At 41.2% G+C, this 14892-nt stretch overlaps 2 protein-coding genes across 2 annotated transcripts in view; both read right to left on the bottom strand.

Annotated features, from left to right (window-relative positions):
- The window catches only part of LOC135482637 (GON-4-like protein), an 85246-nt gene extending 80278 nt beyond the window's left edge, over positions 1-4968 (bottom strand). Inside the window, exons 1-6 of the mRNA XM_064762864.1 lie at positions 4859-4968; positions 3415-4261; positions 2796-3033; positions 1992-2120; positions 1230-1355; positions 348-524 (exon numbers count right to left, since the gene is read on the bottom strand). Of these exons, the coding sequence (XP_064618934.1) occupies positions 348-524; positions 1230-1355; positions 1992-2120; positions 2796-3033; positions 3415-4226 (1482 nt within the window). The 5' untranslated portion in view covers positions 4227-4261; positions 4859-4968. The remainder of the gene's footprint in view (positions 1-347; positions 525-1229; positions 1356-1991; positions 2121-2795; positions 3034-3414; positions 4262-4858) is intronic.
- A 3021-nt stretch (positions 4969-7989) lies between these two features.
- LOC135483669 (peroxisomal sarcosine oxidase-like) lies at positions 7990-14548 on the bottom strand. Its single transcript, XM_064764668.1, has 8 exons — positions 14150-14548; positions 13382-13530; positions 11996-12224; positions 10747-10932; positions 10338-10487; positions 9881-10045; positions 9550-9625; positions 7990-8795 (listed from the first exon to the last, which is right to left on the bottom strand). Exons 1-8 carry the CDS (start codon positions 14249-14251, stop codon positions 8665-8667), a joined length of 1188 nt encoding a protein of 395 aa, XP_064620738.1. The 5' UTR covers positions 14252-14548; the 3' UTR covers positions 7990-8664.
- Between the last annotated feature and the right edge of the window lie 344 nt (positions 14549-14892).

Below are 14892 nucleotides of genomic sequence, written 5' to 3'. Positions count from 1 at the left end.
GCTTCATGTACTGCCATAGTTTCGCTAATTTCAATGGGATGCTGAAACAATTTCGGTTTCATAATCACTGTCAATTACGAAGGAGTTGTGGTAAGAAATGATTAAGGAATTGAACAAAATGTGGGAGGTCTACGTTGGAATACCAAATCCCAAGCCGTAGTTGAGGGTTTTGAGGGAGGACTTTGGTATTTAAAGGATTTAATTTCAATTCAAAATACCATTTAAGTAGTAAAAAATTCATCATAACCCAGGAGCTAAGAGGGTCTTGGTTGAGATCAAGCTCCCAGAAATATCACAGAATTTGACAGAATTTGCAAGAATGTAGCCAACTCTGGGCCTATCCTTACCTGGGGACTAAGCATTAACTGCACGGGTGTTGAGCCCCTTCCTTTGGGAGTGTCATCATCCCTGGCAAAAGCAGGCCATAGCTTAGGGGTCGATGGTGTCGTTGGACAAGGGGAACCGAATTCGCTTGTCTGCGACAAGGAGATGAAGCTCTCTGAATCTTCTCCATCACTGTCGCACTAAAAGTCAAGAAAAGTTTTAGATCAGTTAATCACAGATCTGTGCGGCCTTGGAGTAAAGATATTACACTGGCCAAACAATCCACTAAGGGAAGGGATCTGATGAATAAGTTATTGAACACAATCCAGTACCTTACACTCAGACTTTTAAGAAAACACTTCACACTTCACACTTCACACATACGGAGACCCATATATTAAGGTCCACATGCTCCAGTCGATCAAATTTCAGTCTGATGTCTTCATGATGCAGTACCACAATACATGAGGCAATGCAGGGTGTTATGTAATTGCCACGAATAGTACAAAAAATATCATCACTGAACATCCCGTAGTGATGTGGTTAAATCAAGCTTAATGAAACTGATTTGCTGCACGCTGTGAGACACCAAGGACGTTATGCCTATTTACGACATTTTCAAGTAAGATTCTGATGTTGATGGTCAAAAGGTTTTTCAGTCAGTTTCAAACACTGACATGATATCAAACTGAGCCTCCACATTCAAAGAAAAGTACTCGGTCTACGGAGTGATATTACTGCAGTGGCTAAACACTGCTTTCACAGGATTTGCGGCCAGTAATCATTGCCAATAGCTTCCGTCGAAATCAACCCAATGCCTGAGAAAGTCAGTTTCCAGTTTCGTCACTACAGTGGAAACTATGACTTTTTTGTATTGTTCTCTTAAATCCAAACAGCCAACTTACTACTGGGGGATCCTTCTGAGGGTCATATTCATCATCCTCCTCATCGGAGAAGGACAGCTCCATGATCGTCACTGGTTTCTCTTTCTCTTGCTTCTTGATGGGAGAGATGGGCCAGGGATGCGGCATCTGAAAATTAAAGTTCAAGTAGATTTCAGGAACAGTTCTCTTTCGATATTATGAACTCTGCCAGTGTCAGACACAAGACTGGAAAATCGCATCAAATGCAAGTGAGTCAACCGTCATCTTCCACATTTTGGTCCAAGTGCCCAGGTTTAACCCCTTAACTGTCCATCTACTTTTCAAGAGTGACTGCACAGTGTTCATTTCTTTTAGTTACGTGTACGACAGCTATTTGCTGAAATAAAATTGTAAGAAATTGTTGTTTGTTATTTTAAATTGCTCATACCTATGTAAAAGGACGTTTTCTGATATTTTCTTACACTCATAATTTTTTCTGGAGCCTTTTGGGGTGGTGGAGTGGGATGGGGTGCCATCTATACACAGCTATGGCAACACAAACAATGACTTAGAGTGCTGTGGGAATATCTTTAAGGGAAGCAAACACTGAGAAAGAGGTCTAGGGGTGTCTACGAGTTACCACGTCTAAACCACACAGGAGTTAGTCTACTCCAACATCTCAACACATCTAACAAATTTAAGGGTTTTAACCCTCATTAAAAAATATTTCGCAATTGCGTAATTTAGTTGCACTGAATAGTAAGAGGAACCAATTCTTTCATCGATGATCTCGGCCGCACTCACCTGACCAGTTTCCATGATTTCCTTGACCTTGGACCGCGTCATCTTGGGTTCAAATGATTTGTCCGTTGGGTCCTCCTTCAGTAGTTTACTGCGCACCATGGCGACAACATGTTCATTTGTAATGACGTGCTGGAAACAATAAGGGGGTATCAATATTTCAACATAAATGCCAAAAAAATACCAAAATCAATATACATGTAAGTACTACATTTAGTAACGTTTAATAGCATTTAAAATGTCCTAGAGCAAAGTTCTGGAAACACAGGATTCTATTTATGCACTTTTATACTCAATAGGTGACATGCACATGATGCAGGGTCCGGTTGTTAGAAAGCATGTTCGCTCATAACATCATGCTGCATTGATGTACATGAAACAACATGTCAACATGATGCTATAAGCCAACATGCTTTCTAACAACAGGGCCCTGGAAGTTATGAGGAAGTTTCAATATTTCAACATTACATCCAAACGATTTCTAAATGCCAGTGAAATAGTATTTAAAATGTCCTGGAATAGAGCTTCCAAAAACAATACAATGCACTTTAAATTCCTTATCGAAGGCCATGGGTTCTACAAAACCATATTTTAATCCACAAGCTTTCGAGATGAACACTTCTTTCTACCTTTCTGCTTGGATATATTTTCCCAAACTGCTACATCACAACAATTCATATTACGGACAAGCTGTCTTGTCAGACTGACAATCTGTCCATGAAGAAGTGTCATAGATAGAAGTCCAGATCAAAGAATTGTAGTCAAAAGTCATTCAGCTATACACACTGTGTAAGAAACTAAACTTACATGTAAAATATTTTTGACATTCAAGACAGTCAATTTATTCTTATCAGCTTGAGTATCTAACACAGCCTCCAGGTCAAGATCTGGCTCCACGATATTCAATTCTGTCGAGTCATCACTATCGCAGCTGTCCCACATGTCATCATCATCATCATCATCAACTGCACCCAAAGGTGAAATCGATTTCTTCGAGGTGCTCGGCAAAGACCTTGCAGGACTCCTGGACTTTCTTACTTCCGTACTGCAAAAAATGCATCAAGTCACACTTGAAAATTTTGTAAACATTTTTCTATATGCCAGGCATACAAGATCCAAGAACTTTTATACGAACTACATAACAAATGAGTTAGTATGCGATCACATGTCAGATAGATTACATATTTTCAAAATACATCTTCGTGGGGAACAATTTCTTTGCATAGGTGCTCACCACAAGGTGGCAGTATATGTCAATGCAATCAAATAGGATTTTTTCACACTAAGCCAGTGACAGCAATGAGTACCGGTACTTGGTCGAATGACATTTGAAATGTTGATTAATCAATCTGGTTTGAGCGATGAGGCAAGTAACACAAACTTAATGTGTCTAAAATTTAGAATTAAAAAAACACATTCGACTCACTTATCTTTGTCAGATGTCCGCAGTTTCCCAGGAGTTCTCTTAGTTTTATCCGGAGTCTGTTTCCTATGTTCTGAGTCGTACATCGCTGTCGTCAACGCGCCACTATCTTGGTTGAGCGACGAGAGTTGTTCACTCAACAGTTTAAGGTGCTCCAGCCCTGCATCTGAAGACAGATTCAGTTCATCTTCATGTTTAGACTTGTTTGACTTCCCTGGGGTAGTAGTCTTCCGAGCGGGAGAGCGTAGCTTATAAGGTGAACATTCTCTAGAATTTCTGTTGGGTAACCTCCTCCACATATGTCCCGATCGCTGGGGTGAAATCGACTGACCTGGTGATTTAATTGTTCTACGCAATGGGCTCTTGACGGGGGTAGTGAGCAAAGAAGCCCCTTTTAACGGAGAAGTTTTGATGGGTGAACGAAGGAAATATTTTCTCAAATGAGGAGGGGTTCGCTGTAGACTCGTTCGATGAGGAGACAAGGTGTTCCCAGGGGGAGTGTGTCCACTCTTTTCATTTTTACTGGCACGCTTTTCTCCCTCCTTTGGCGAGATAAGTCTCCTCTTCACCGATGCAACATTGCCGTATTTCAGACTTTTCCTCGCAGAATCATGGGACGTTGACGGTACTGGACCAGATTTCTTCAAATCACTGCTTGTTCCTCTCCTCTCTTGGCTGGAAGAGGTGGCTTGCTTGTCATCATTCCTGCGGTGAGGAGAACCCCAAGGCTTAGCATCTGTAGACGTTTTGGGAACTTTGACGTTCCTACTCACTTCGCCTCCTGTCTTTCTCTTTTCTCCATGCATTTCTGACATCGCACAAATCACATCCACTCAATTCAGAATCTATTCTGTAAAGCGAGAGATTACCATTTATCAGAAATGACCAACTCAATATTTCAAAAAAAGATAACGACATTCCAGTGTAGGCCTACATGAAGGCACATGTCCTACAAATACATGTTTGTCTTGAAGTCTGGACTAAAGTCTTAACTATACTTGCTGAATGAGTTAATGATATTTCAATTCTGAAACTAAAATTTATTAGGCCTGGTGCTGATTGCATGATAAAGTCATGTCTCCGACTCGGGTCAAGAGGTTCGTATGGGCTTGGTTACAGGACATGATATTTGATAACGATAACGTTCCCTTGGTCAAAGCGTACACTGTACAGAGTATGTCAGAAGGCCTAAGCCACCGATCCTTTGCGCCAGGTGAAACATATGAGTCAGCGCCAAATAACTTCGAAAAGGTCCATTCTGATTCATCCCCCCCCCCACGCCAGCCACGCATGCAGTGCATGCACGGCACGGCGGTACGACCTAGTCCGTTTTGTTCCACTTTTGTAAACAATGAATTTCTTCACGAATCTTGTGCGAATTTCATACTGTTATGTCGATTCCTAAAATATGTTTAGGGTCAATCGGCGGAGAATAACATTTTCTTACATCATGTGCAATGAGTGCGTTAATCAGATAGTCGAAACAAGAGAATAAGGGGAATTTAAGGTGTCAAAATCGAAATTGTGATTTTTTGACCGCCATTGATAGGTCTCACAAGCCAGTGTGGAGAATGTATCCAGCTGAACCAACGACGAGTCGGCTCGGGTCTGGGTTGCGCATCTTGACCCTCAAGATTGTGATCCACTCCGTCAACTCGGACTTTGTTACACCAACGGAGGTAACGGACCGATTAACTCTGATGGTTCAGAATGGGGTTGTGAGGCATGTTCTGGAATCCTTCTGAAGTCAATCCTTTGTTCATTAAACTACCGAACCTATACATTTTTAGATTTGTGGTGACCCAGGGGAAACGTTTATAACACTTTTGATGGATTTTATAGCTGCCACTAAGGTGGCGCCACCTTTTGTACCACACGAGTCCTAGAAAAGAAATGGTGTGAAATTGGTCCAAAATAGGCCTGATGTATGTGATGTGTGTCAAGTTCGCCTTGTCATCATAGATTGGTGAAATGATATTCATTTCTTCGTAAAGCCACAACCGTGTGATCATAGCCAGGGGAACACTATTCTTAAATCAAATAAAATAACATATAGGTGTCGCGGCTTTTCATTTATCAAATTTGACTTGAAGTGAAATGATAGGAATTGACTTAATGACTAGGCCTATCGCGCAACTATCGCCAGACTCGCACGGCAGATTGAATGTATGCATATTGTGCGGGCGAGGTATTCGCTATAACTGCCACACCTGACGCATTTTAGAGCAATTTGGCACTATCAGGTCTATTATGGACCAATTTCACACCATTTCTAGGACCCATGTGGTACTAAAGGTGGCGCCACCTAGTGGCAACTATCAAATTAAATCCATCGAAAGTGCTCATCAGAACGTCTCCAATCAAAAAATGTATGGGTTGTACGTAGTGGTTATGAACAAAGGATTGACCTCAGAAGGATTCCAGAACACGCCTCACATCCCCATCTTGACCCTTAATTACTATATTGACATTGCTAAGCTTTACAGACAACGCGCGCATAGGCGGAGGTAACGGAAGCAATACCGCTGGGAGTTCAGTATAATGTGCGCATCCCAGACCCGGGCCTACTCGTTCGTTCTGCTGGAGACACTGGCTTGTGAGACCTATGGTACCGTATGACCGCCAAATTCGGGTAGTGAACCAGTCCTAAGCTCACAGAAGATGGCCTCGAAAAATCGCCAAAGCATCCTCTGTACATGGAAAATAAGATCATGGCGTTAAATTAAAAAGTTTTTTGAACACGATAAACCCATGCATATCTATGGAAACGGCCGGCGCCTGGAGAACTAGTTTAGGGGTACAAAGTGGCGACCGTGTGGCCCACTGGCTATTGAAACCATAGTGTCATAATATGTAAAGTCAAGAACTTTGTGAGCCCCCCTTTAGGTCGGGGGAGCTCCCCCGAACCCCCCTACGAGCATATGTTAAGTGCAAGCTCTAACAACTACAGCTGTTACAATGGGGGGACACCCCCCAAACCCCCCTCCGTCGACATAGGTTTTTACCAGTGCGTTGGGGGGAAGCTCCCCCCAACCCCCCCCCGGTGGACAGTCAACTAGCCCTTCTGTGTCATACTGCTGGAGGGGGGGTGCGATGGGACCATCCATATAGTTCCTTCCGACACATTTTTGTTTTGGTAATGTAATACATTGTGATTGACCTTATTCACGGGAATCGGGCGTTTCCAGTGATATACGACACAAATGGGTTGTCCTCATGCATTCACTTTCGAAACGCATTTTAAAATAGATGTTACGTCCTGTTAATGGGGCACGTCATCATCGCGTACATTTGGGAAAAACTCCCTAACGAGACCGGAGCAGACGGCTGAAAGTAGTTTAATTATTGGCCGCTAGGGTACAGAATGTACGTCGCTCACCCGAATTTTTCACGCAACTATAGCTAAATAGAGCTAGTTCTAGTTTGTCATTCAATTTGATACTTCAGATTTGGGCAGTAGACCAATATAACTTAGTCGTCAGTGTGGTTTTAAGCTGGAAAAACGTATTTGTTTTTCTTAAAGTGCCTTTTTTGGACGGGTGTGCGCGATTGTTTTGTTTTTATGTCACGTGACCTCGATCATGTCGACACAAAATTGAAATAAACCACCCTTTTCTGTCATTATTTAGGACGGATATTTCTCTGATAAAAATATTAATATAATTGGCCAATTTCTTAGGCATATGATGTAGCGAATTCCCATGAAGATTTAAATTAATTTAAATTAATTTCAAGCAATGGGATAGCAACCACCACCGGAAGATCGCGGAGAAATCGGTAAACTCAACGGAGTTAATTCAGAAAAATACCAAAAAAAATTGTTTGTAGGATATACAATCAATAGTTACTCTCTTTATTTCTCATCATTCTTTTACATTATCTACTCCCGCACACACGTGTATCTTAAGAGCCCCTCCTAAAGGGGGGCTTATTATTGATCACCAAACAGCGCCACTGTTTAACGTCGTCGTTGAAAATAAACTAGATAAGTCTAGTTTTTCAGTCCGGGCAGTTCCGACCGAAATTGTCTTCAGCAGTGGTCTTTTCGTGATGTCTGCTGTAGCTTGTGACATTGTCTTAAATGAAAAACCCACCTGGACTGCAAATTGGTGAGTGTCAGAAAAGATGAAAGAATGCTCACATTATGTTATGCTGGGAACTGCCATGGAATTCAACACAGAAGATGGCTTTTAGACTTGGTTGTTTGAGGATCACTTTGGTGGATATACATAGGGCCTTGAAATAGTGATTGTTTATCATCAGCATCATGCAATAACAACTTGGCCATTCAATCACAGTTGGTGGACTTAAACATCTTTAACTATTTGCATGAGCTGCGGTGAAATGATGTTGTCTTCAAAGCTTGGTTGTGATTATGTTTTGCTTGATATCCAACTGCGGGAGTTTATAGGAAGGGGGGGGTAGTGATTAGTTTCATCAAAATCTATACCATGACCAGTCCAGCTACAATCAAAAGCTTTTATAGGAGTTGAATTGCAAAGCTGCCAGAAGGTAAAGATGTAGGCCTATACCCTTCATCTCGAGATAACTCAGGAATGCAACATAGAAGGGCGCAGCACAATTCAGCTTTGGTTGCGGATAGGCTTCAGGAATGGAAACTAACACTGAATGAACAGGCATTGCATTTTTATTGGTAGGCCCATAACATACTTCAAATTGCATTATTCTATGTCCATACTGTATAAAACACATCCACTTAGGAGAAGAGTCTCGAGATAATGATGTTCAGCACGAGTAATGAGTCCCTGTGAATTAGAAAGTGTACAAACCTGTTCTACAAATGCCTTCTGGCTATACTTTCACAAGAAATCAGTAATAATCACAAATGCTGGCCCAACATTATCATGATACACTTTTTCAATGATAAAAGATCAAGTATCATTTGGAATTAATTTCTAAAATGTTACTTATAACCAGAAATCAAATAATAAATATTCAGTAAAAATAGCATCTTTGCAGAAGAACTTGAGCTCCTGAGTGTAACTTCTGTAACAGCACCGACAGGTATCAAAAACTAAAATTCAATATTTTCTCTTAAAAGAGAAGGAAATAAACATTGTATTGCTGATTACATCCAAAGGGCGCTCAGTCTATAGCTGATCTTATACATTACATGCATATATTTTTTTCCTGGATTCGCTGACAGATGTCAGGTTCTCTCTTGAGCATGCTTCCGTTATCAGTTGAGTTAAAATTCATTGGATGAAGCCTCCAACTTTCATGTGACCAATCTCATAATCTGGCTTTTGCCTTGTTTAAAAACCTTCCTATTTTGAAATGCGAGATATCATAACTTGGTTGACATCCAGTCGCCATCTCAGCCAAAACTTTTCCAACAGCTGGGCCAAGCTTGAAACCATGACCTGAAAAGAGAAAGCTTGGTTTCCTAGAAGTCATCTGGATGATCCACCATGTCTGAAGACTATATGTGCGGTATCAAAGACAGAATTATAAAGATATTTGGGAGATTGGTCGATGTGAATGAGGAGCTGGAGACCAGACACCAGCTCTTACGCTTCAGACCTGGTCCCTAATGAAGACTGGAGAGTAAAACAGGTCACAGCACACAACCCAACCCTGTAACCACAAAGCTCTGGGGCTCGCAGTTGGCAGAACTCACTTGGACAGCAAACATGGTAACCGAATGTGGGCTATCATCTCAAAAACTATGAAGGCAGAAGAAGAATCTCAGCTGATTCAAATCAACGCACTTTCTAGAGGTACGGGACAGGTATCCCTAGGTCAGAATGCTAAAGTTATGGGAGTTATTTTGCGCATGCAGGTACAGGTATTCAAAAATATAAGTTGCAAGTTATAGTTCCATATATACTGATAGCACTAAACGGTACGGAAGAAATGCCGTACGAATAAGCCAGAGATACGCAAAAGGACTCCCGTACCTCTAGCAAGCGTCTAAAATCAATGCTCAATTTCAGAAAATAATTCATTTTAAGTTCTGAAATTCAAATGTCAATTTTTAACACAGCTGATCAAGGATGTCTGCACTCTTAATTTTCCCAGCCAAGGATCCGTGCAGATAGAATGATATATTGCTGGATGGTCATCAATTAAACTGGGGAAAGGAGTCCCTTTTCGGGAATTCGCACAACCCTTTACCTGAGAAGCCTGTGGCAATGAAGATGTTCTTGTGCTTTGGGTGAGCATCCAAGACATAATCTCTGTCTGGAGATTCCTGCAAAATAAAGAATTTTAGATAAAGGATTTTCTTTCTTGATTTATCAAATATTAAGTAGGAATATATGCATAGGTAAAATAATTTGGAGGCTCTGTGGCAGGAATTAAGGATCCTTATAAGTGCTATCAAGAAGTCTTTATTTATTCTTGGTGTAAAAGAATTGTAAAAGGCTTTGATAGCATCAATGTGTCAGTGGTGTCACTGGGAAAGAAATATTTCAAATGGACTTTTTCAGTCTAAAATTGTGCTCACCGTATACATGCAGTATTCAGTGATGGATGGCTTGTCCTCCAGTCCTGGCATATATCTTCTGATGTAAGTTGCCACATCATTTATAAATGCAGCATCCGAGGCTAGATTACGACTGTCTGGATCGCAGTAATCTGGAGAATTTCTTCGGTAGTCATGGAATGATGCCTGAAGTGAAAGTAACACACAATTCGATAGTGTCAGTACTCGAGATAAGCCCTGTTAGTCTTGAAAAAAATATCTTCAAAGCTGGAAATAGCATTGACTACAATAGCCTGGTTAGACTACCAAGGCAGCCAATCATCCAGATTTCACTTCCTCCATGTTAGGAGAACGAGGCTGATTCCACTGCATCTGGAGTGTACATATTTTTATGCAATTGTGCATTTGGGGGCAGAGTATTGGCATCAATGAAGGAAGAGCAAACAAGTTTGGAACGGTTGGTAGTGCCGAAACATACCTTACAATAACCCGGGTATTCTAAAGATGGTATCAGATAGAAGAAGCCACGGCCATCCTCAATCCTACAAGAAATGCTCGGATAACCATCTTTCGCCAAATGCTGTTGAGGATCCTTCGATTTCCAGTACATCACAGTTGCTCTTTGAGGCTGAAAGAATATGCTAAAATTGATCTTACGATTCTGTTACCAAAAACTTGAAGCTAAGAAGCTTAAAGCTAACAAGAACCAAGAACATGAAGTTGTAATCAGATATCGCCTTAAATTGTCAGAAACTGTTGGTAATAATATGAGACCCATGGACCTGGCACTCGGCTGACACATTTGACAAAACCGGGGATAATGATATCTGCAAATATTTCCTGACTTACAGTACACTAAGGAATTACGAACCTACAGGGCTACTCACCACAACAGGTAATACAATTCCCAATGTGTTGATTATTTTTTCTGTCCATGCACCTGCTGCTAGTACCACAGATTTTGCCTTAAAATTGCCATTGGATGTCTGGACTGTTGTGACATCATCACCAGGAATAACCTCTGTTACTTTTGTTCCATCTCGAATCTCACAACCGAACCTTTTTGCCAGGTTCTACAAAAAAAGATTAAGGAAAAAATATATGTAGCTGATCCTATATTTATGATTGTTTTAAACCATATTATGTGTAAGATGAATATCTGAAGGGCCTCCTGCACGGGATCCCCATAATTGCCATAAGTGCCAGCCAGGCATTATCTCGAGACACTACTCAGAATAATTACCACTGGATCACCACTGGCTACCTGGAACACCACTGGGAGCTACTGCAATGCCTTTGTTTACACCTGGATAACTAGATAATGCCTCTGTTTACACCTGGATAACTAGATAACACAGGGACTTCTTTTGACACTGCTGGGACACCAGTGGATTCACTCGATTCCCACTGGCTGCGACTGGGACACTACTAGTTACAAATAAAACATCACAGGCTACCAAAGAAATATCACTACTAGTTACAGTTGAAACACCACAATATTTTATACAGTGGAACCTCCCTTAGCAGAACCTCTCCTTTAAGGTTACAGGAAAATTCGTCCCCGGATAATTCGTCACCGGAAAACTGTCCCTGCAAATTCTAATTTTCCGGGGATGAGTTTTCCGGGGACGAATTTTCCTAGAGCCCTCTATTAATGACAACCTCTCTACTAAGGACTCTAGGTTTGGTCCCAAATTGGTTGTTTCCATTCAATTTTACCTCTCTAAACAGGACACCTCTTTATTAAAGACAGCACATGTCAGTCCCGAGGGTGTCCTTAATAGAGAAGTTCTACTGTACTACTACAGTATATGAAACCCTTCTGTAGTACATGACCACAGGAAACTGGAAACACCACTGGGTCGCAGTTGTGATACATATATGTGACCCGCTCCACCAAAACTAGGCGCTTGTCGCATCTGAACTTGACAGGTTGATACGGACTTGTTGTTCATTTCCCTATTGTAGACCTTTTGTGAAATGTGACCAAATCAGTTTGTAATAGATTTCACAAAAGGTCTACAATAGGGAAATGAACAACAAGTCCGTATCAACCTGTCGAGTTCAGATGCGACAAGCGCCTAGATTTGGTAGAGCGAGTCACATATATTGATTTTCAAAAGAACCATCTCTTACCTGAACAACATTTACACATTTCTCAGCAACCAGTACACCAGCCGCTTTATCAAGGACAGCCCTATAACTGCTTGGGTAGTTCAGAGTCGGATATCTTTCTTTAATTTGATCATTGCTGAGCTCATCGTGAGGGATGTTGAACCTCTGTAGCGTCGCTCGCATATTCTTTAACTCTTCACCACTAGGAGAACTCGTCCCATCCAGTCCGATGACAAGGAACCCAGTGTCACTGGAACAGAGTGAGACCCAGGAGAACCAATTTGTGTATAATATGCATAATCTTTGCTCAGAATGCTGGGGTGGTGGGTGGTGGGGGAGGGGGGGGGGGGGCACAGCAAGTATACAGAATGTTTCAATATAAGTTGGTGGCATATTCCACTTCATCTGCAAAAAGAAAAGTTGAATACATGTATGAAGAATAAGGAAACAATATATGTACCTGTGCTTTCTGGACTGAAATGGTAGACCCTTTTCGGCTTTTATTGCTTAAATACATCCGATTGCACTTTTGTTCCCTTTCTTTGTAAAGGGGGTTATGCAGATGCACTCAGCAGGGGCCATGATCAGTTTTTCAACATCATTTAATTTCGCTTCTTCAATTTTCATCAAGTGTTGCACATTTCATACAAGTGACTGCAAATGAGATGCAATTCTAAAGTGACTGCCAATGAGTTGCATTTCATAGAAGTGACTGCCAATGAGCTGCATTTCATAGAAGTGACTGCAAATGAGATGCAATTCTAAAGTGACTGCTAATGAGTTGCATTTCATAGAAGTGACTGCCAATGAGTTGCATTTCATAGAAGTGACTGCCAATCAGTTGCATTTCATAGAAGTGACTGCCAATGAGTTGAATTTCATAGAAGTGACTGCTAATGAGCTGCATTTCATAGAAGTGACTGCCAATGAGTTGCATTTCATAGAAGTGACTGCCAATCAGTGCATTTCATAGAAGTTACTGCCAATGAGTTGAATTTCATAGAAGTGACTGCTAATGAGCTGCATTTCATAGATGTGACTGCCAATGAGTTGCATTTCATAGAAGTGACTGGTACTAATAACTTGCATTTCATAGAAGTGACTGCCAATGAGTTACATTTCATGAAAGTGACTGCCAATGAGTTGCATTTCATAGAAGTGACTGCAGATCAGCTGCATTTTATAGAAGTGTCTGCCAATGAGTTGCATTTCATAGATGTGACTGCCAATGAGTTGCATTTCACAGAAGTGACTGGTACTAATAACTTGCATTTCATAGAAGTGACTGCCAATGAGTAGCATTTCATAGAAGTGACAGCAAATGACTGATGCATTTCATAGAAGTGACTGCTAATAACAGTTGCACTTCATAGAGGTGATTGCTAATGACAGTTTATAAATACTTACTACTGTAACTTCTCTCCACTCTCCTTTTCAAATTCTTTCCACATTTCATAAGAGCCAGCCACCATGTCACCATAATAGTGCTTGCTATATGCTTTGCGTATAATTCTTGATTGCCCACTGGAACCCCCTCGTGAGTGAGGCAAGAAAAACTGAAATGAAAAACAATGTTGACAATAGGATAAGTAGGCCCCTATTTCAGAGGTGGAAACATTCCCAAAATCTGCCAGTGGTTTGAAATTGGATTTGTGGCAATTACCAGTGGAAATAAACTGACAATCCAGTGGTTACAAGAGGAACACATTAATATCCAATGGAAGTAATTGAGATTGGTAATGTGCTCAATATTAACTAGTTCATCCAATGGAGCTCACTGGTACCAGCAGCCCCAGGAGATTTCCCCCAGTGGTCTTCCTGGGACCAGGCTTTTTTACTCCGATGTTTTTGAAATATCGAGATGCGGAGTACAGTATATTGAAAACAACTTGTACCAGGATGACCAGTGCTATATGCAGCATTTTGATTCAGGCCTTACCTTTGAGCACTAGACAGCGGCCTACAGTTGTTTACTTATATAATATCAAGAAGCTTTTCTAATTTTACAAATTGACTGAAAAATAACGCTTTTACTACAATTGAATACCTCCTGTTTGTTTTTTACTGTTCTCCAACAATGCCAAACATTTTTATTGCAATTTACAATTTTTGCTAAATTTTAACTTCAACTTGGTTCCTCCAACAATCCAGAATCCCCTGGTTTTAAATACTAACCTGCTCAAGTAACAGAGTCTTCTTTCCCTCCTTAGCAAGATGATAGGCCGTACAACTGCCCATGATGCCAGCGCCAACAACCACGCAGTCGTAGAGTGCCATCCCGATCGTCTGTCGATCACTTTGAAATTCCCGCTCAAAACTTTCCCGCTCGTTCAGATGGCGCACACACGCGTGGCTGGAGTAACACAAACTCCCGACACGGACTTATTCGACGATAATCCACCCGATAACCTCGATCAAATTAGCCTTACCCGGGCACGATTGCCGCTCCAAAATTAGTTGGACATCGAAGTAGTGTTCTTGGATTAGTCCTGAATGTCTAGAAATAACAAAATTGTCTAAACGTGACCCGGAAGAGAAAAAATTTCCTAACGTGCCATCGATCCCCAATCTCGTCCCCAGTAACCCCTATAATATCAGAATGGAACTACAAGTTGCTTATTACTCTCGAACTATATCACAAGCCCACAAAGGGTACTGAATACTAATTACGTACATGTATTGTTACTATAATTTTAATTATAGGCCCATGCAATGTACGCCACCTAGATGAGATGTACAGTGCATCCCCGCCAACCCACGAGGCACGCGCCAGTGGTTTTCATTTGTCCGCTTCTCGATATTTCAAACTACATGTATATATCAAAAGTATGAATCTTGTCCTCGATTACAAGAGTCATTCACATGCTCCTCCCCTCGTACACGTTATACTGAGTGCCGAGTGTTGCATTGAAAGTTCA

This window comes from Lineus longissimus, chromosome 2, assembly GCF_910592395.1.
Source record: "Lineus longissimus chromosome 2, tnLinLong1.2, whole genome shotgun sequence".
In the NCBI taxonomy this organism is placed as follows: Eukaryota; Metazoa; Nemertea; class Pilidiophora; order Heteronemertea; family Lineidae; genus Lineus; species Lineus longissimus.
The sequence above is the reverse complement of the archived record's forward strand: the minus strand, read 5'-3'. Positions and strand labels throughout refer to the sequence as shown.